Here is a 23253-nt window from a genome sequence, read left to right on the forward strand (position 1 = left end):
ATAGGGGTGCTAGAAGGAGAAGAGGAAGAGCAAGAAATGGAAAACTTACTTGAAAACATAATGAAGGAGAACTTCCCCAATCTGGCCAAGGAAATTCCAGGAACTCCAGGAAGCTCAGAAAGTCCCAAAGAAGTTGGGACACACCAAGAAAGCACACAAAAAGGCACATTATAATTACATTAGCCAAGATTAAAAAGAAGGAGAGAATCTTAAAAGCAGCAAGAGAAAAGGAAACAGTTATCTACAAACCAGTTCCCCTAAGACTATCAGCTCGTTTCTCAAAAGAAACCTTGCAGGCAAGAAGGGGCTGGAAAGAAGTATTCCAAGTCATGAAATCCAAAGACCTACATCCAAGATTGCTCTATCCAGCAAAGCTTTCATTTAGACTGGAAGGGTAGATAAAGTGCTTCCCAGATAAGGTCAAGTTCAAGGAGTCCATCACCAACAAGCTGTGAAATGTTAAAGGGACTTAGCTAAGAAAAAGAAGATAAAAAATATGAACAGTAAAATGATAAACTCACAGTTATTAACAACCAAACATAAAACAAACCCGAAACAAACTAAGCAAACAACTAGAACAGAATCAGAATCACAGAAATGGAGATCACATGGAGGGTTATCAGTGGGGGAGTGGGTGGTGAGAGAGGGGAAAAGGTACAGAGAATAAGTAGCATAAATGGTAGGTAGAAGATAGCCAGGGGGTGGTTAAGAATAATGTAGGAGATGTAGAAGCCAAAGAACTTATATATATGACCCATGGACATGAAGTAAAGGTAGGAGATAATGCAGGTGGGAGTGGGTGTGCAGGGTGGAGGGGAATAAAGGGGGGAAATGAGACAACTGCAGCAGTATAATCAATAAAATATATTTTAAAAATCTCAGATGGTGCAGAGCAGCAGATGGCTGTGTCAGGGCCTGAGATCAGGGAGTGCAGATGGGTCCTTATAGGTAGGTATAGGGTTTCACAGGCATTGGGAGAGTAGGCAATAGGGAACTCACACGGTGGAAATTCTGCACCTATAAAGAGAAATCTGTTCTGCCTGTTGCCCTCCACTTGGCCTCCCCTTCACCATCCCATTTCCAGGCCACATTGGTCGCTTTTTGCACTCTATTCTGAGTAATGATTTTATTTCTGAGTAAGTATGTAATAAGCGATAAGGTACTGGGGAGCCCTGGAATCTTGCAAATGAACAGAGGCCGAGAGTGGAGAGGACGTAATGCCTGGGATTTGAAGGGCCATGACAGCCAGAAAGGCACACTCCGGCGGCCCCTCCTTCTGACACTTAACTTTCTACTTAGCAAGCTGTGGCCTCTCCTAAAGCCTCAGATATGTGACCCCAATCAATATAGTCACATTCTCCTTGATACTATCCTGTTAAACATGAGCTTTCCACTCTCTACTGATGGGTTCTTCCCACAGTGACTGCACGTTATCTGGGAACTGGTACATAATTGAAGTAACAAGAACATAAAATAACAAGGACTTAGTCTCTACCCTTGCTCTAAAATTTGGCATCTTATTCAGAAATAGCAACCCCCATTCATTTCACCCATAATCCTCTCACCAAGAACTAGCAATCTCGTCTCGCAGCACCGTACTACATCTCCCCTGCTCCACGCGGTGCTCGAAAAGCCCCTTCCTCATTCCCCCAAACCATTGCCAGTTATTTTACATCTTGTTGTATTAATACGTTTAACTACATACATACCTACAGCACCGAAGGAAAACCTTCACTGATTGCTAATGGGAAGGTTGTGACTATCTATGGCTTAGAAAAAACTTATTAATGTGAATAAGCAAAAAGGATATTTTAAGAGAGGTCGTTGCCAAGACTTATAGCTTCTTTATCTCTAACTGGACATTATGATTTTCTTTTTACTTCACAGAATTTTAAAACTATAAATTGTAAGATATTCCAAATTTACTTAGGGAGAAATTGAAAATCTATAGTTAAAAATGCACTTTTCCATAATTTATTTCTATCCTTTTAAGGTCACAAACATCACATTTTCTTTATTCTCATTCATCTCGTTTCTAGCTTCTGGAAGGCTGTGCTGTTCACATAATTGTAATCTAAAGTTTATTTTCTGATTTACTCCCAAAATCATAAACACAGACCTTAAATTGCCTCATTGGCTTAACTAGACAAGATGCGAATGTATTTTTACCAGAAGAAAGACTTCTTTTAGAAGAAACCCTCCATGAAATATGTCCTCTGCATTAACTGCTAAAGATCTTTCCATTTATTCACTCTACTGGGTCTAGAGCCTCATAAACTGCATCTCGTCTTTTCTGTCGATCACTTGATGCATAAGCAGGGAAGGGCCGAGTGGCAACCCCAATGTGCAACTGATGCAAAGCAGCACATTTGGGGGATGGGAAGCACATTTGGGCCCAACCTGAGAAATCCATCAGATTAGTACTTGGTTGTATAGGAAGCCCTGGGGGAAAATGGATACATTGTGAAGCTTTGGGCATACTTGTAAATTAGTAGCTAATAAAAGCTAAAGGCAAATGGGATTTTAGCCAGTTGATGGCTGGCCTATTTTTACATTTAGAATTGTAAGCAGGACAAAGGACTGTTTCTAATCAGCCAAAATCACAGAAGTGATTAAGATACACTTGGAAATAAATCAGGGGTTTTGGAAGTCCTGAACATCCCTACTATTGAGCATACCACACACTGAAATACCAAATACTCTATTAGATGAACAGATTTCACACAACTCTTACCTCCCAGAGACTCAGATGACTACGATGTTAAGCTCTGGCCCCAAGAAGCATTTTTGGGCTTACAGAATTGCAACATGCAAGTTAACTTGGGTGTTTTAAGAGTGGAGATTACCTGACAGTGTGTGCACCCTTATAGTGCTGGTACTACTGAGAAGTTACACGGAAGGGGATGTTGGTTTCCTGGGCCCTACCAGATGAACTTGTCCCTATTTTCACCTCTGCTACACTAACTTGCACTTCCTTCGGGGAGTTGAGGCCCCAGTTCTGTACTATTTGTGGGAGATCTGGACAATCATTGAATCACTGTGGCCTTGGTTTTTGTTTTGTTTTTAAATCTGTAAAACGAGAAGAAATGGATGCTTAACTCAATATTCTCTAGGACCCCTCTTCTAGTTTGGAATAAGTTTTGTTTATCTTCTTCTCAGGATTTGCTAAATAAAACCAGCACAACGGAGGCCTCTTAGTTGTGCTAAGAGGTTGCCAACTCCTTAAACTGGGCTCCCCAAATAAAGAAAACCCAAGCAATTCAAGAGTGATGATACAAAGGGTGGATTTAATACCTGTACCACCCCCAAACAGACATATATGCTCCTCAGTCTAGAATATGCTAAACACAGCTGGAACAAAAGTCTGATGGCATCAAAATTACTTGTCCTACCAAGTGCCCTAAAGATATCAGGCTGGTTGGTACTCATTTCAGAAGAGAAAAACTAGCCCTGATCGTTGTGCTCAGTTGGATGGGCATCATCCCACAAAGTGAAAGGTCCTGAGTTCGATTCCTGGTCAGGGGACATGCCTGGGGTTGCATGCCCGGTCCCCAGATGGGGCCCAACCAATTGATGTTTCTCCCTCACATCAGTGTTTCTACTTCTTCCTCCCTTCCCCTCTTGAAAAATAAACAAAACTTTAAAAAAGGAAAAACTAAATCGAAATTTTCACTCACACCAATTTAAGGATGCACTTGGAAATTCTGCAATGGTAGCATTATCACTTTGCAAGGAACCAAAACATTACAGACCTGTTAGAATTTACCTGATTTCCTTTCATCAATTCAAACCAAAATACAAAAGGGTTACCTTGAACGCCATGGATAAGGGTCCTCACCAACAGTATTAGTCTCATAAAACAAGGCTTTTGAACTCCATCATATTGTAGGACGCAACATGTCTCAAATAGGCTCCCACATTTAAAAAGCCAAATTCTGGCAGCATGGCTTGCTGGAGACAGGGTCAGCGAGGAGCACTCCCTCTCCCCGTTTGCTGCGTGGCACTGCATGGTCCTCAGAAACCCTGGGATAAGCAGATGGTAGGCACCCAACTCACTCCATCCCCTAGGAACTTACCTTAGAGGCGAAATGTTGATTTTGCCAGATTTATCTTCCCGAGAAAATGCTGGCTACAATGACCATTTACTGGTTTGAAAAAAGTGTACCTTTTACCTCATCTCTTGAGTTTCCCAGTGGTTTCCAAAACTGCTAGCACAACAGAGTCATCCATGAAAAGCTTTTTAATAAAACCCAGATAGGACAGAAAGAGACATCACTCCAGGAGAAGGCAACGTGATCGTGCAAGTGTGGACTGGAATGAGGCAGACACGAGCTGAAAAATGCCTGCAGCCACCGGCAGCAAAGGGTGGCAAGGAATGGATTCTTCTCCCCTGTGGACTTTAGAGAGAACCAGGAAGCTAATTTTAGCCCAGTAACACTGATTTTGAGCTTCTGATCTCAAGAACTTTAAGGACAAAATTATATTGTTTTAAACCACTAAATCTGTGGTAATTTACTACAACAGACATTGAAAAAAAATAGCCACTAACATGGTATCTCAGCAATCAGAATACAAAAGCTTCGTTCTTTACTTGTTTCATAAAATGACGATGTTTAAAAAACAGAAAGCACCAACTGTTTAACGTGGTTTAAATATTACCCAAATGAAGGCAAGCGTAACCTTGCTGTATATACACCTGGTTTTGAAAACAGACATTTTTTTAGGTCAGTTAACTAGGACTTTGCCTACAGGTGTATAAAAATCGATGGAATTACTGGACTTAGGTGAAGACAGCACCTCATTTGCTACTGCAATAATGACCACACCCAGTTCCTCATCCCGGGGATTCCCTGGTTCCCTTCACTCCTCTCAGTCTATCTCCTCTAGGAAGAGAGTACGGGGAAATACGAGGATAGAGTACTCTGATTTCTACTTAATTCAACCTCTTACTTTTAGAAGAAGGGACACGGCATTTTATAAAAATGAATTAACATTTTCTGCCCTGATTGGTGTGGCCCAGTGGATTGAGCACTGGCCTGTGAACCAGAGTTGCTGGTTCGATTGCCAGTCAGGACACATGCATAGGTTGCAGGTCAGACACCCATTAGGGGCTACGGGAGAGGCAAGCACAAATTGATGTTTCTTTCCCTTTCTTTCTTCCCCCCTTCCCCTCTGTCTAAAAATAAGTAAGTGAAATTTTAAAACAAAAAATAAATCTATGTTTTCTTTTAGATGCTAAGGAAAGTAAATATTAAAATCAGTAACTCTGATTTTAATATTTATTAAAGAAAATGTAAATAAACTTTCAAATAACCATATTTTATGTGAATGTTCCTTTGACAGTTTCAAAAAAGGCAGAAAATCCCATGATCTACAACAAACTAGTTTTTTAAGTAAAAATTTCTCATTGCTATACAAGATAGAGATGGATCTCATGAGGTCCACTCAAAATAAAGAGGTAAATACACTACTTCTCAATTATAAACTACTTTTGCCAAAGTTTATAGCAGAAATCAGATCAGGATTTAATACTGATTTCATTTTTTAAAACTAAGCATCTTAGTAATTTTAAATGTTGATACAATAATTAATCCTAGAATCAATATCAGACACTCAATTGATATATAATTTTCATGGATGTCATTTCAGGATACCAACTGCTTTTTTTTTTCAAATGTTATTATGAAAATTTAGTGTTTGATTACATTATATTCTCAGCCCACATAAAATATCCTACAAGTCCTTATACCAAATGTTTTAAGGCTCCTAAATGTGTCTTTTAGATGAGTAATATAACCCTCTAGTACAGTGATTTTCAACCTTTTTCATCTCACAAGACAGATAAACGAATTATTAAAATTCCGCAGTACATCAAAAAATACATTTTTTGCCAATCTGACCAAAAAATGGGTGTAATTTTGATTCACTCACACTGGGTGGCTATTGTGTTGGCTATTGTCATTTTCTATTTGACAATCTAAGGAAAAAGAAGTTAGTGCCCTTGGTTAAATAGTCAGGTATTGTATATTTTAAAAATTCTTGTGGCATACCAGTTGAAAATCACTGCTCTTAGTACCGTATTTTTCAGACTGTTTTTTTTTCTCCCCCCAAATTTGGAATAATGGTTGCTAATGCTGCTGTTCTGTTTACATTTACATTGGTGCAATATTATGTTATTAAATATTGTACCACATTTTTTTGCTTCAAAAATTTTTTCCCTATTTTCCTCCTCTAAAACCTAGGTGCATCTCATGGTCCAAAAAATACAGTTGATTCTTTTGGTATTATCTGGTTTTACAGTGCATTCTCCTGATACTGTATGTTTTTTTAAAGATTTTATTTATTTTTAGAGAGGGGGAAGGAAAGGAGAGGGGAGGAGAAACATCAGTATGTGGTTGCCTCTCGTGTGCCCCCTGCTGGGGACCTGGCTCAAAAGCCATGCATGTGCTCTGACTGGGAATTGAACTGGCAATCCTTTGGTTTACAAGCCGGTGCTCAATCCACTGAGCTATACTAGCCAAAAAATGCATATTTTTTTCAGAAAACATTTAGATGTTTTGACCATCTCAAATAACCTTCAAAATGTGTTGTACAAATACATCTGTAGTGTCTGTTTAATTAACAATAAGCTGCATTCAAGAAATGAAAAATACTTTCACTAAAACACTGGCATAACATGGAATAAGTACACCAAGAAACCTTTAGGACATCTGAAAAGTATGCAAAATCAAAGTATATAAAATGTAGAACTTAATGTGCAAATAAAATTATAGGAAACTTCAGGCAAAAAAAGGTGTCATCCTACAGTGAGTAGGTCAAAGTGCACAGGGAACAAATGATTAATTCTATTACAATAAATTTGGCATTAGTAAATATGTTTAATTTTTTAAATTTTTATGTATTGATTTTTAGAGATAAAGAAGGAGAGAAACACCACTTTTGTTATTCTACTTGTAAGCATTCATTGGTTGTTTCTTGTACGTGCCCTGACCAGAGATGGAACCTGCAACCTTGGCATTTTGGGGCAATACTCTAACCAACTGAGCTAGCTGGCCAGTAAATGTGCTTAAAACCATAACATAGTCCTTGCCAACAATGTAAGCGTGGATTTTTTTAATGTTATTCTGATAGTAAAAAAGTGCTAACTCATTAAGAATTTAATTAAGAAACTGTTCTAGAAATGCAAATTTGACCAAGTCATAGAAAACATACACACACCAAAGAACTAGGATACTTAGAACATAAATCACTGCTAGCTACTTTCCCAGATATGACAGAAGATAAACGTACACTGACTACATGGTCAAAATAACTTTATGAAAAGAAAAATTTTAACTTTTGGAGCTGTACTAGATAATCAATTCAAACAAAACGTGGAGCTTAACTTCCTTATTACACAGAACTGTGAGTTTTCTATTCCCCTCTTCTCAAACACCTACTTTATAAATCAATGGTTTGCCAAGGTCAGTAGTTTTTCAATACCACTTGTGTATATACATGTATATTTTCAAAAGTCAGTAAACAGTATTAAGCAAAAACAGTAACTACTCCATTTAGATCTATCTGGTATAGTGAGTCAATGCAATGAGTATAAAAATGTCATCAATATGAATACAAAGCAAGACTACAAACTGATGGTTCATTTTGGGTTTTTTGTTTGTCTATTTACTTAATAATCAATTCCAAACACAGCACAGGGAAGATGAAGTAAGAAAAAAACTTTTATTTCCCCATTAACACTAAGCCATATTATTCAAAATGTGTTTCAAAATCCTTAGCCAGGCTACCAATCCCAGCCACTGCAACAGAAACCCATTGAGTCATCATCTAGATGCAGGGGTGTCCAACCTTTTGGCGTCTCTGGGCCACACATTAAACACACAAACACTAATGAAAACTGATGACCAAAAAAAAAGGTCCATGCATACTTTTCATGATACCTGCCACCACAGACAAGCAAAAAAGCCCTCACATAATAACCCTAATTATGCAGCAGCCCTTCAGGTAATCTTTTAAAATCATCTAGCAGGTCCCAACTTTGTGATCACTAATATAGAAAATATACATATTTAAGTAATAAAACTAATGTTTTAAGTAAATTTATAATTCTGTGTTGGGCCACATTCATACCCATCCTGGGCCACAGGTTGGACACCCCTGATAGAGAGAACAGCTACATTGCTATATATAATTTATTAACTTAGTAGTTTAGTCTCTCAGTATTTAGCAAGTTTATGTAAAAATTAATATTCCCATTGGTTTATAGTGACATTAATATAAATGTATAATTTCAAAGTCAACATTCCTTCACTATAACCATAAAACTTCTTCAAAGACAGCTGTGGGTTCTGGTAAAATAATGGTGGCCTGCTAGAATAGCACTATTCCACAATCAAATATACTGGTAGGGCTAGGCATAGTAAGTATATCTACACACTCTCAGTATGTTACTATTTCCTACAGTTTTGCTGTACTCATTATATGATATAAAATATTTCCTCAAATTTGAAAAACACAAATCAAGATGAACACATTTGCATCTTCATTTCAAAATAAGCATTTTAAGTGGAAGTAAAAGGTCCGCGTGTTTGTTAACTCAGTTCAAGAGATGGATTTAGGTATTTTTTCTTTGCTACGTGTACAATTTTCTAGCCTATCTTAGTGCCTCATTGCAACCAGTTTAGCAATCAGACCTCCAGTGCTTTGTTAAAAACTGCATTCAGTAAATCACAAGATTGTAAAATCTGCATTTGAATCCTCGTTATACACTGAACTATAACAAAGTTCAAAAAAAGTATGACTACTCATCAATACCCTTGGAACCTGTAAATAATTGCAAAAAATATTATGTGCATATATTTCAAACATATACTTTGCAGGGTAGGGTCATAAAAATAAATACTACAATATTTTTCAACTCGATTTAAATGCTGCCTTGATGGTTAGAGTAACATTACTAACAGAATGAGTCAAGCTATTTAAAAACTGTTTTCCAAGTAGTTAGAACAACTCTGTAAAACAAAGGTAAGCAAGAGCCTATGCCAATACATTTTTCCCGTAGTGTAATTGCTAACATGAGGTATAAGTCTGTAAGCAATTAATACAATATAAATAGGTATAAGCCACCACTAAATCACAGTTTGGCGAAAAGCTTCTCAGCTAATGCAGTTTAGTGCAGAGGGGGGAAGGGGATGTGGATATTAAGAGAAATGAGAAGGGAAGGACAGGGTAGGTTTCCAGTGGGAGCATCACTCACGCACCCATCGTTATCGCCGCCTTGTATGTAACAGTCCACTGTTGCAAAAAGGTAAATCCTTTCCAAGTATGTGGGTCCAGAATATAGTTTATGTAGCATTAAGATTATTTCAGTATTACTAATGCTTCATTTGATTTATATTTGGATATACACATAATCATAAATGTATATCAAAAACTATAAACAGAATTTTAAAACTTTTATCTCATTTTTGAAAAGTTAACAGTTACAACTGATCTATGTACTACAGAATTTTCTAGACTATCTAAACTCGGGTAAAACTAAAGGAAAACATTATTATTTCTTTAGCAAATGGCTTGTGCGAAACCTCAAGTTCACTCATCTTTTTATAAATGGGTTTATTTGATGAGGATTGTGATCCAATGATTGTTTAGCAGCAATTTTACCAAACTGTAAATTCTTTTATTAACAGGCATTATTATAAACAGATAATACTAATCTTATTTAAAAACCATGAGTGCCACACCAGTGAATATAAAGCTCATGAATAACTTAAAAAGTCTTCCCCATTTTAAAAGGCAACACTCAGCATACAAAAACCTATATCCTAAACAAAGAGGCTCTAATATGGGTACATGATTGACATGTCTAAAATGATAATATATATATACAGTACATAATGGAAGTTAATTTTATGCTTAGTACATTTTTTCTATATGATTCCCTTCATGCTTCACTCTCCCCAGAAACTGAATTCTGAACTTCCTCTTCTAAAATTGGTACAATCAGGTTATCCTTGGACATCAGATTGTATTTCATCACAAATTTAGTAAACCGATGACATAAAAAAGTTTCATTCTGTAATAAAGAAAAAAATGTTATTTTAATTTACTATCCCAAACCAAAAAAACTAGACAAAATATCAGCATATATCATCATCATTCTGATAAGGATGCATCAGGATAACTATTAAAATATACTTACTTCATATTCATCAAATATCTGCCGATGATGAAAATAAGCATGTGAAAATATTCTGTAAATCCTACGGCATACTGATCCTAGTTTTGCTACAGATGATTCCTTTATGCTAACCCTAGAAACAGAAATCATAGGTTCATAGAGCTGGACAGATCTTAGGAACAATATATTCTAATCATCTCAATTCACAAGTATGGAAACAGACATCTTGGAAAAATAATGTCTCAGTCCAAGACCAAAGTGCTGGTAAGTGGCAAGAGCAGGCCTAGAACCCCTGTTCACCCCTGGGCCAGTGCTCCTTCTATGTAACCACAGTGCCTAAGAAATCCAGCACCATCGTTTTAAAGGTTGTAGTTTAATGCAACTAAAGTAAATCCCTGACAAATCAAACTTACTAAACCAAATACACACATTAATACTTTGTTCTCTAGAGATAACTAAAACTACTAAAAGGGATTAGTTTTATTCCACTGAACTTTGTTTTCAGAAATAAAAATTGCCTGCATATTTCTGATACTCCTTTTTAAAAAAATGTATACAGGATACTGAGGCAAAACCCAGTATTTTGAACATATTTTATATGAGTTTTTTAGAGTTAATATTTTGGGGAGATGGGGGGAATAAAATTTCCAAAGTGATCTACCTGATAACAAACACCTTAATAGAACAAAAGACAAGTCACAAACCTCGCTAATAATATATTACAGTATACAGAGTCTTCCTCCTACATCTTATCTGATGAGGATTTTGATAGGCAAGAATAAGGAATCCTTTAAAAACAAGCAGCCTGACTAAGTAAAGTCTACTCTTCAGGCATCCTAAGAGGAGGCTGACTCTATCACAGAAATTCAGTCAAGTAGGCAAGTGTGTAAATGCCCCAACTCTAAAGCATCAAGAAGAGAACCCTGGGCAATGACACACAGCAGCAGGGATGCCCTCAACTGATCAGGCCTATGAGCTTTGGGAGCTAAGTTCTGCTAACTCTAACCAAAACCCTAATTTCAAAACATGAATTTAAAAAAAGTTTAAAGAATACAATACATTTACCAGGACCCTAGTTTTAGTTTTAAAAACAATCTTTTAAATTAAACCCCCAAAGTTTAGTACCATGTTTAAAAGTTGTGTTTACCTGCTAGGAAAATATTTATTGCTATTCAGAAGACATGCAGCACCATCAAGTGTGTGTCTGGTATAGTCTATAGCGGGACACTATAAAAGAACATAAAAATGCATCAGCAAAGAGCTCTACCTCTTAGGCTACATTTATCTAGAATATTTTGGAATATGTGTTTTATTCCAAAAACCTGAGTATATCCTAAGAAAAAAATCAACTTACAATATCACGACGACTAAAATTCAATGTTACATCAATAAATAAGGCTTTACTATTCCCATAAACAATATCAGGCCTCTAGGAGAGGCCTTTTTAATTTCTCACTCACAAAACTGTATGTAGAAGAAAATAACATACAGAACTGGAAAGAACACCTAATTATCTAATCTAACCCTCTGACTTTACAAATGAGGAAAATGACACTGGCCAGTTTACAGAGTATGCACAGACTTCTTCCAGATGTTAAAATTATCTGCAGGCAGGATAAGTAATCTTTCAAAATAAGAAATCCAGCTTAGCCCTGGCTGGTGAGCGTGGGCCTGCGAACCAAAGGATAGTGGTTCGATTCCCAGTCAGGGCACGTGTCTGGGTTGCAGGCCAGTTCCCAGCAGGGGATGCACAAGAGGCAACCATACATTGTATTTCTCTCCCTCTCTCCTTCCCTTCCCCTCCAAAGATAAACAAAGAAATAAAATCTTAAAAAAAAAAAAAAAAGAAATCCAGCTTAGAAAAGATCACGGAGATTCAAGTAAGCAAGCCTGTAAATCACGACACTCAAAAGCATGAGAGGGAGAGCGCTGGAATGACACGGCAGCAGGGATCATCAATGACTTAGGCGAGATCATATAGCTGGGAAGGACTCAGAAACATGTCTACAGCAGGAATATACCGACTCCAGGTCCACTGATTCACACTTTATCGGGAGGCCCGGAAGCTGCCCTCCCTTCACAAACACCTGGAGCAAGCACTGTCTTCGCCGTCCTAGACGCTCCCTTTACTCCGTGCCTGTTTACCCTAGCAGCTCTCTAAGTAATTTTCTCCTTGAGCCTCCTTTGAAAGTTAACATGATATTTGTTTGTATCCTTATATTTTAATAAATCTGTCTTATCCTATTCTATTTATCAAAAACAATGAAACCTGCTGTCTCATGGCATATCGGCAAACCTCTAAAGGAAAAAATAAAACTACAAAGTGATCTCCTCACTCAGTTCTTTTGAGGGCAGACAAGGAAAGGGACCAAAGAGGAGGAGCAGTGAGAATGAACCGGGCATGTACTTGAAGGAAAAAATGAACTAGAGAAAAGAAAAACAATGATGCTAACTCTACCCAGTAACTGGAATGTTTTTCAAGTGCTGAGATTGAAGGCAGCAGTTAGAAATGTAAAGGAGTAACTACTAAACAGGACTTATTATAGTGCCATGGCAAATGTACAAAGATTATCTAAACAAAAAAAGGTATTTTCCTAACTACACATCTACAGAAATTTAAGGTTACTAGACTCACTGCCTAAAACAGTACCACGAGCAATATTTATTGAGAAAATTATCTTTCTCCATACATACAATTACAGGTGACTTGGTCAAAAACAAATACCCCAAGTCATGATGTTTCTCATATTGGTCAGGAGGGACTGTTTTACAACCTTTAACTCAGCACCTGTCCAATAGAAATACAAGCCATACATTGCATTTTTAATTTTTTAGTAGCCACATCAAAAAAGTAAAAAGAAAACAGGTGAAATTAATTTTAATAATGTATTTTAATTCTATAATAGCCAAAATTATAATTTCAACATATAACTGATAAAAATTACTAATCATCCTTTTGAGGGTATTTGAAAATTAAGATATAATTCACAGATCATAAATTGGTATTAAAATGCACAATTAAAAAACATAAAAGTAAAATAAAATGCACAATTCGGTTTTCAGTATATTCAAAAATTGTACCATTATCAACTATATTCCAGAACATTTTTATCACCCTCAAAAAGAAACCCAGTATTTCTCATTCTCTCCTCCTTCTAACCCTAAGCAAAAACTAGTCTACTTGCTGTCTTCTATGAATTTGCCTATTCTAGATATTTCCAAAATAAGAGTTGTGTGGCCTTTAATGTCACTTAGCATGTTTTCAGAGCTCATCCATAGAGCAGCATAAATCAGTACTTCATTACCTCTATTCAAAATCGTTTTAAACTTTAATGTTTTTAATATATACAATAAGCTGTAAAATGTTTCTCCCTCTATAGAGTTCATCATCTTTATGGCTGAATAATATTCCATTGCATACATTTACATTTTGTGTGCTATTCATCAACTGATGGAAATTAGGTTGTTTCCATTTTGGATTATCATGAATAATGTAACTTAGCATTAGTGTAAAATTTTTGTGTGGACATGTTTTCATTTCTTATGGAATATGTCTAGAAGTGTAATCACCAAGCTCCCACTGACTTGTCAATGGTAAACAATGGCAAGTCCATGTTTACCATTTTGAGGAACGTCCAACCTGTTTTTCCTAAGTGGCTACAGTATTTTACAAACCCATGGGCAACGTAAAAGGGTTCCACTTTTCTCTGCATCTTGGCCAATACTTGTTGTCATCTGTCTATTGTATTTTAGTCATGCTAGTGGGTGAACTGTATGCCATTGTTCCATTAAAATAATTGTAGCAAAATACAAAGAACATAAAATTTGCCACTTTAACTTTTATTTAAGATTTACTTATTTTTAGAGAGAGAGGGAGGGAGGAAGGGAGAAAGAGAGGGAGAGAAACACAGATGTGAGAAACATCGATCAGTTGCCCCTTGTATGTGCCCTGACTGGGGATGACACCTGTGACCCAGGCCTTCACCAGAGATCTAATCAGTGGCCTTTTGCTGTGAGGAACAATGCTGGAGCCACACCAGTTGGGCTTAACTATTTTTCAATGTACAATTCAGTGGCATTAATTACTCTCAGGATCATGCAACCAACACCACTATCTGTTTCTGACCAAAGGTACTTCGATCATCCCAAACAGAAACTCTCCATACCATCAATCAATAACTTCCCACACTCCTATCCCCCAGTCTCTTGTAATCTCTTATCTACTTTTGGTCTCTATTAATTGCCCCTTCAAGATATTTCATATAAGTAGAGTCGTAAAAGAGTTGTCCATGTGTGTCTGGCTTATTTGGCTCAGAACAATGTCCTCAAGGCTCATCCATGCTGTACCGTGTATCAGAACTTCATTCCTTTTTAAGGCTGAAATAAATTCCATTGACTGTATACACCACATTTTGTTTATCCATTTTCATTGTGGTTTTGATAAGCATTTACCTAATGATTAATGATGCTGAACATTTTTTCATGTACTTATTGGCCATTTGTATATCTTCTTTACAGAAAACTCTATTTACTATACATGATGACATTCAAACCAACTGCGCCACCTGACCAGGACAAACTGAGCTGTCTTATTGAAAAACAAAAACAAAACACTTTTTAAAAAAAAGAGTTTATTCATTTATTTTTAGAGAGAGGGAAGGGAGAGAAAAAGAGGAGAGAAACATCTATATCCTCTCTCTCGCACACCCCCACCTGGGGACCTGCCCTGCTACCCAGGCATGCGTACTGACTGGGAATACACCCTGAAACCTTTCAGTTCGCAGGCCAGTGCTCAATCCATTGAGCCACACCAGCCAGGAATGAGTTGTCTCTTAACTGCTAAGTTGTAACAGTTATTTAGATATTCTGGATACTAGACCCTTACCAGAGATATGATTTACAAAAATATTTTCTCCTATTCTGTGAGCTGTCTTTTCATTTTCTTAGCTGTGTCCTTTGAAGCACAAAAAAAATTAATTTTGATGAAATCTGAATTACCTGTATTTTCTCCACTGCTTGTTGCTTTGGTGTCGTATTCAAGAAATCATTGCCCAGTCCAAGGTCATGAAGATTTATACTTATGTTTTTCCTCCAGGGTTCTATAATTTTAGTTGTTACATTTAGGTCTTTAATCCATTCTGAGCTGATTTTTGTACATTATGAGAGGTTGGAGTCTAACTTTATTTTTTTTGTATGTACAAATTCAGTTATCTCTTAATGAGCTGTTTTACACTTTTTTACTAGGTCTTTAAAATCACTATGTATTTTATACTTATAACACATCTCATGCTGGGCCACCCATAATTAAATGATCCAGAGTCACATGTAGTTCATGGCTACTTTATCAGACAGCATAACTTTAGATCTTTAATTGATTTCTGAATTTTGGGGGAGGGGGAGTTGGGGAAGAGTTTTTCCTTGTTTTAGCTGCTTCCTTCCACCCCACAAAAATAATTCTCAGATAACTACTCCTACTCTGCATCATGTGTAACAGCAAAAAGTTGGCAAAGAACAGCAAGTTACAAAATAGTAAGTAATGTGTTCACAAGCTTTTATAAATTCGATTTTTCTAAATATATACTCATAATGCTACTGCAAGTGACCACAATATACATGTGACTAAAAAGGCCAGCAGACATAAGTTATACATCCTTTGTCACTTACAATCACTATTTGTACAATTAACGATTTGCTGCAATGCCTCTAAAGGACATGCCTTTTGATGTCTTTTAATTCTCAAGGACACTGAGTAAAGCACTACTGGGTACTTTACTGTTCTGCTTCAGAATCTGCCCAGTGCTTTTAATTTGTAAGAGCAACTTTCTTAGCACCAATCTGTCAGTTGCTATTATTTCCGATTATACCAAGAGTTCAAAAATTGTCCTCTGATTATTTCCTTTTGTTTATATGTTTACAGCAATCTATTCCATATAGCTACCACTTAGAAATTCTATCATTCTACCTCGACACACCGACAATTCAAAGGAACTGATCTGTAGCAAGAATGTTGCAATTTTAAGACTTATTCACACAGGACCTAATGCTCATGATTATCCTGTCTTACATTTAATATTAATGAAGAAAAAAGTGGATATGACAATGGAAGTACCTCTAAATTTCAAAATATACCACAAACTGGATACTGCATCTTTACTAATTGACAAAACTAGCCTTTTTGATTCAGTTTAATTATAATGATCACATCATTAACTATACTATGTACCCAATTTCATTGAATTATCAAGGAAAGTACTATGTAGATTTTCCAGATATAGAATGACACACAAGCTCAATAATGCTTCAATTTATTAATACAAAAAAGTAACATCCTGAATGAAATCAGTCTTCCAAATCAGTACTATTTGCTTTGACAGGAACCAGATACTCCTTATTTTAGAGAACTTAGCTTTTCCAAACAAAGTAACACCGTATATTGATTTTGAAATTAGTAGCTTGTCTTCAAGCATTAAAAGGTTTGTAAATATAGTAATTATTTGGAGCTCTATAATTCCACAGAACTGGCCTAAGCCAATTATATTCAATCAAATCAGTGGTGAGTAAAAAGTCATTACTGCAGATTAAAAGGAAATACAGATCAAGGAGAAAGTAACACATACTTTTTAAACAAACCACTTACAAAGGATATTTCTGACATAACTACAGACAACTGAGTATGTACCAGAATATCATATAAAGAAATTACTTAAAACAAAAAAATTCTGTAATTTTTACTTCCTATATTCTCACCTTGATCTAAAAAAAAAATGAATAACTTTTTTAATGTAGGACCAAATATAAAGTGCAAAATCATAACGGTGAGTTTCAACTTAATAGTAAGACACATTAATGAAATATAGATAAAAAATATTGACAAAGTTAAAAAGCTCACTTCCAGTCAAGATGGAGGCGTTAAGTAGACACTCTTTGCCTCCTTGCACAACCATAGAATAATCACAACTAACCTCAAAACAAAAAAAACAGAACTGCCAGAAAATTGAACTGTATAGAAATGTGACAACCAGGATTTAAAGAAGCCACACTCATCCAGACAGATGGGAGGGGTGGAGACGGAACCGGGAAGAGAGGATGCGGTGTGGCACAGAGAGGCGGCAGCAGTGGCAGAACAGGAGGTCCCACCTTCACATATGGTGGATAAAAATCAGGAGGGATATCTTCGGAGCAAGCAATCCCAGCCCCAGGCCAGACCACACAGCCCCGGGTTCCAGCACCAGGAAGATGAAGCCTCACAACTCTGGCAGTAAAATCCAGTAGGGGTTGGGGCAGCAGAAAAAACTGCAGGTTTCTTAGGGAAAGTCCATTTAAAGGGCCCACAAGCTCCTGTAACATACGCAAACACACCCACTGTGGGAATCATCACCTGAGCAGCAGCTAGAAGGGCACCAATTGTATACAGGAAGTGGGTGAAGTGGCTGGAAACAGGATGAGCACCAGGTAAGCCTCCAGAAGCCAGGCAAAAGCAGTGTCCCCTCTTTGACCCCTCACCTACAAGCAGTGCCACAAAGGGTGAAATGGGTTATCCCACTCAGCCAGAATCTAAGGCCCTGCCCCTTATAATTTAACTAGTGCACTAAGAGAGTCAAAACAGTTTTACCTGACACACAGGAACAAACACAGGGGGGCTGCCCCGTTGGAGAAACAAAGAAATATGGCCCAAATGAAAGAACAGATCAAAATTTGATAAAAAGAACTAAATGAAATAGAGATAGCCAACTTGTCAGATGCTGAGTTCAAAACACTGGTGATAAGAATGCTCAGAGAAATCATTGAGTACACCAGAAACATAAGGGAAGAAATAAAGGCTACCCTAAGTGAAATAAAGAAAAATCCACAGGGAATCAACAGGGAAGGGAAGGAAGCCAGGATTCAATCTGGAACATAAGGAAAAGATAAACATTCAACCAGAACAGAATGAAAAAACAAGAATAAAAAATACAAAGAGTATAACACTCTGGAATATCTCCAAGACTGCCAACATCTAAATCATAAGGATGCTAGAAAAGGAAGAACAAGGAACTGAAAATTTATTTGAAAAAATAATAAAAGAAAACTTCCCTAATTTGGGGAAGGAAATAGACATACAAGTCCAGGAAGCACAGAGTCCCAAATAAGTTGGACCCCAAAAGGAACACACCAAGATACATCATTTAAAATGCCAAGTGTTAAAGCTAAAGAGAAAATCTTAAAAGCAGCAAGAGAAAAGAAGAGAGTTACCTACAAAGGAGTTTCCATAAGACTATCAGCTCATTTCTCAAAAGAAATTTTGCAGGCAAGAAGGGACTGGCAAGAAGTATTCAGAGTGATAAAAAGCAAGGACCTACAACAAGATTGAGCTATCCAACAAAGCTATCCTTTAGAATGAAAGGGCAGACAAAGTGTTTACCAGACAAGGTAAAGCTAAAGTAAGTCATCACCACCAGGCCATAACTACATGAAATGGTAAAGGGACTTAAGAAAAAAAAGGAGATCAAAATTGCGAACATTAAAATGACAACAAACTCATAACTATCAACAGGTGAATCTAAAAAAAAAAACAAAGCAAATGACTAGAACAGGAACAGAATCATAGACATGGAGATCATTCAGAGGGTTACCAGTTGAGAGGAGGAAGGGGGAGAATTGGGCTAAAAGTACAGAGAATAAGAAGCATAATTGATAGATACAAAATAGGGAGATGTTAAGAATAGTATAGGAAATAGGGAAGCCAAAGAACTTATATGCACGACACATGGACATGAATTAAGGTGTGGGGGGACTGCTGGAGGGAAGAGGAGTACTGGGTAGAGGGGAGCACAGGGGACAAAAAATTAGGACTGTACTAGCATAATCAATAAAATATACTTAAAAATAGTAATATAAAGTAGACTTTAGAACAGAGAAAGAAAGACAGGAGAGAGAGAGAAAAAGGAGGAATTCCTACCTTTGTGACAGTATGGATGGAACTGGAGACAATTATGCTAAGTGAAATAAGCCAGCTGGTGAAAGACAAATACCATGTGACCAAACTTATACCTGGAATCTAGTGAACAAAATAAACCAACAAGAAAAAACAGAACCAGAGACATGGGAACATGGAATCCACAGATAGCTATAGGAGAGGAGAAAGAGGGGAATGGAAGAAGGAAGGGGAAGGGATTAGTCAAAGACTCATGGACAAGGAGTGGGAACTCATGGGGGAGAGAGGAGGGCTGGGTAAAAGAGGGCAAAAGGGAAAAAAATTGGGGACAACTGTAATAGAATAAACAATTTTAAAAAGTTCAAAAGTTCAAAAGTAACACTTCTATTTAATAGAGTAAGCATCAACTAGTAATCAACAACAGTTCTTCCTATTCAAAGAAATTATACTATAAAAAAAAGGAAGAAAAACAAAACTTAAAAAAATAAAAAGAAATCATACTGAACCAAAAATCTAAATAAGTATATGTAACCCCTTTACACATTAGCTATCGGCACAGTTTGACAGATTTTATTCCATGATAGCCAATGAATCATAAAGTGAGTTCTAGCTTATGTATTTCCCAATTACGGAAAATAAAATTTATCATAAAGAAATCCTAAAATTGCACTGTGGCAATAACACTGCAGCAAAGAACACTAAACCAAATAGCAAAATAAACAGTGAACTAAAAACCCTAAAAACTTGTCTACCACTGTCTTGGAGAAATTTAGGTTATGTCAATTTTATTAGCCATTCTATTTTATAAAATCTTACCTCTTTTGGAGTTTTATGAGCTGCACAAAGAAAAATCCATTGTTCAGTTGCTGTCATCTGAGTACATGTATCTGGATGGCATTCGCTCTGTTAAAAATAGTTACATTTCTTTAATATGTAAAATAACAATTTAAAAGTTTATCACTTGGGTTACTATATTTCCATGTAAAATTCTAGCATAATTAGAAATTTTGGATAAGTCTTTATAAGCATATTAAGTTATAAAAACAGGAAGAAAAATCAGAACTTTCCATTATTGCTTTAACTTGAAAATATTACCTGAAGTTTGACAGCTAGTCCATTGAGCTCAAGACAGAATTGCCTAAAAATGCAAATATATAAATGAAAAGTCTTATCTATTTTCCACATTAATTTAGAATATTTTTGTAAAAACAGAACTCAATCAGTACCATCCATCCTCCTTCATCATTATCAACACTACCTGATTTTACATGCACATTTCTTATATAGTCATACAGATTAATAAAACAAAAACCAAAACTAAAGACCCTAAAAATGTTCAATATCAGAGTTCAATGAGTTGATCACTCTTAACACTGGAAATTGGTGTAATTTTTCCAAGAAGCATCTTGGAAATATTTACAAAGACACTTAGGACGTGTTTATTTTTGACTAAGTCATTCTCCTAAGAACAATTCTAATGAAATAATCAGAACTGCACACAGATAGATGTACGTACAAAGATGTTTGCAGAAACTATCTGTACGTAAAAAAGTTTTTTAAGCATTCAAAATGATCAGCAACTGGAGAGTAGCAAAATATTGGCAAAGGATATACAAAGGATACATGTTCACATTCACAGTAAGATTCCACTATGTATGTGTATATCCATATATAAACATATACAGAAGACTAGATTTTTTATATTCCCCTTTATTTTACAAGTTTTACTCTGATTACAAATGACATGCTCCTTATAAAAACTTCAAACATAATGTAGAAGAAAGTCCTCCATAATTCTACCACCTCATCCCAAAGATAACTACTATTTACAGCAAATTTGATTTTCTATCCACACATTAAAATATATTGAGATCACAATTTTGTTACTTGCTTTTGTCTCAGATTGTGGGTGTTTTTTCATGACATAATTTCCTTCTAAAATTTCCAAACTGAGAATTATACATTTTGGAACAATGCTAAAACAATGCTTGAAACATAGTTACATACTCAAAAAATACTTTTAAATAATGGAGGAAATTCCATGCCATTGAGATCATCATTTTTTCAACTAATTTTTAGAGAGAGAGAAGGAAGGAAGGGGAGAAAGAGAGAAACATCGTTTTTTGTTGTTGTTCCACTTATTTATGCATTCATTGCTTGAATCTTGCATGTGTCCTGACCAGGGGTGGAACCCTCAACCTCAGAGTATCCCTGGAGGATGCTCTAACTGCATCCTTGGAGAATGCTCTAACTAACTGAGCTACTGGGCCAAAATCATCATTTTTAAACAGATTTGTTACGGCAATTTATGCTCTATGTCACAAAGATAATTTACTTTATAACTGTCTAAATACTGAATGTGTTCTCTCTAAAAATCCTATCAAATTAGTTAATCACTACTATGTTCCCCCATCAAACAAATGAGAACACTTTAGTTTTTAAGAATGCAAAGCTAAAACATATGTAATCGGTAGGTAAAACAGTCCCGAATGAAAAAAAAATGCATGTATATGAAAGAAAAACTTAAAAAATACTGTATTTATTTACTTATTTAAAGTACATTATACCCCTGGGCAGGTGGCTCAGTTGGTTGGAGCATCATCCCATACACTAAAAGTTTGTGGACTTGATTCCCATCAGAGCACATACTTAGTTAGGTTGCACGTTCAATCCTCGTTCAAGGCATGTATTTTTGTTTCTCTCTCTCTCCCTTCCTCCCTCTCTAAAATAAATAAACATATCCTTGAGTGAGAATTAAAAAAAGAAGTATGTTACAATGGAAGCAAACAAATAAAAAGACAACAGTTGTATTTCCAAGTTGTCTATAATTTTATTTCCTTTCCAGGTGCCAAATAATAATACTGTTTTGTACTACGCACAACATCACCCTCTTACTGGCCCTTATCTGTAGACTGCATGTTACATGTTTTTATTTGTTACAAGTCACTCGTCTAGTTCAACCCACTTATGGCCAACAGCAAAATTTAACTAATTTGGAAATGTTTAAGGACACTGTGGTAAACAGTGCAAACTTAACAACTTCAGGTTAATTCAATACAGGACCAACATAAAGTTGTATGCCTAAAGACACAAGCCAGAGCTGAAAGTCAGTTATTTAATGACCTAGTCACTCAGCCATGAATCCTGGCATGAGAATGCACCCACTTAAATGAAGGGGTATCTTTTCCTAGTTACACAGATTCAGTACGGGCAAGTGGGAGATTTGACTAAATCTCGAAGGACCCAATTCCCATTAACATCATAATATAATCAAATGCATTGACCAATAACATTAAGGATTAAGCCTCAAATCAATAACATTGAGCGTATACTCTTCTAGGTCAACTATAAAGATGTATACAGTATGATAAAGAACCAAAAAATGTATGTTCATGTGATATATAATGCATAAATACAAAACCAAAGACTGGCTAATATTCCAGAAAAAAACAACAAAAGTAAAAACAATAGCACGAGGACAAAAAATATGCATGAGAAAAACTTTGTAAGTTTTGTATAACACATATTTCATAGTCTAAGCTAAATAGGGAGAAAAAGGTTTTCTTAGATCTAAAATAAAAACCTTATAAACTAAAATCAGCCCTCACTTGTTAGGAATTACGCTACATAAAAAATCCTCATTGGGAGAGGTTGGTAAAGGGAATTAAATGGTAATGGAAAAAACACAATAAAAAAGAGTGAGAAGAAATCCTCACTTATTCTCATCATTAATACTACTAGACAGTAATTTCGAAGTTTAAAATAAGACAAAGGATATATTACACTAAAGTGTTCTCTATCTTGATTTACAAAGATAGGGAAATATCTATATATTCATACTTTCAATCATGAATTGAGATGTATTTTTAAAAAACCAGATCAAGAAACTGGCAGAGTACAAAGAAATGTTAGCATCTTGGAATTGCTGAACTGTTATGACAAGACATTATATATTTGCAAAATCTAGACAACACACCTGCAACATCAAAAAGAAAAGTACCTAATCTACAGGTTGAGGCACTCATCACAGGAAATGTGGTCTAATTTACTGGGGAGAAGTCATATTTCTACTATAATTATTATTTTAAAAACCCTGATAAACATATATCCATACTACATTCTCTATATTTAACCTATCAACTTATCCCAGCTCCCATTT

The 23253-nt window shown here is 36.1% G+C and overlaps 1 protein-coding gene across 2 annotated transcripts in view; it reads right to left on the bottom strand.

Annotated features, from left to right (window-relative positions):
• Window positions 1-8474: 8474 nt before the first annotated feature.
• The window catches only part of MOB4 (MOB family member 4, phocein), a 56251-nt gene continuing 41472 nt past the window's right edge, over window positions 8475-23253 (bottom strand). For both annotated transcript variants that reach the window (XM_037043695.1, XM_037043694.1), the window contains 5 exons: window positions 20190-20232; window positions 19911-19997; window positions 11328-11407; window positions 10202-10313; window positions 8475-10075 (listed from right to left, as the gene is read on the bottom strand). In XM_037043695.1, coding sequence (XP_036899590.1) covers window positions 9944-10075; window positions 10202-10313; window positions 11328-11407; window positions 19911-19997; window positions 20190-20232 — 454 coding nt within the window. In that variant the 3' untranslated portion in view covers window positions 8475-9943. The remainder of the gene's footprint in view (window positions 10076-10201; window positions 10314-11327; window positions 11408-19910; window positions 19998-20189; window positions 20233-23253) is intronic.

The sequence above is a fragment of the Sturnira hondurensis genome, unplaced genomic scaffold (assembly GCF_014824575.4).
Source record: "Sturnira hondurensis isolate 20B ecotype Veracruz unplaced genomic scaffold, ASM1482457v3 Scaffold0004136, whole genome shotgun sequence".
Lineage (NCBI taxonomy): Eukaryota > Metazoa > Chordata > Mammalia > Chiroptera > Phyllostomidae > Sturnira > Sturnira hondurensis.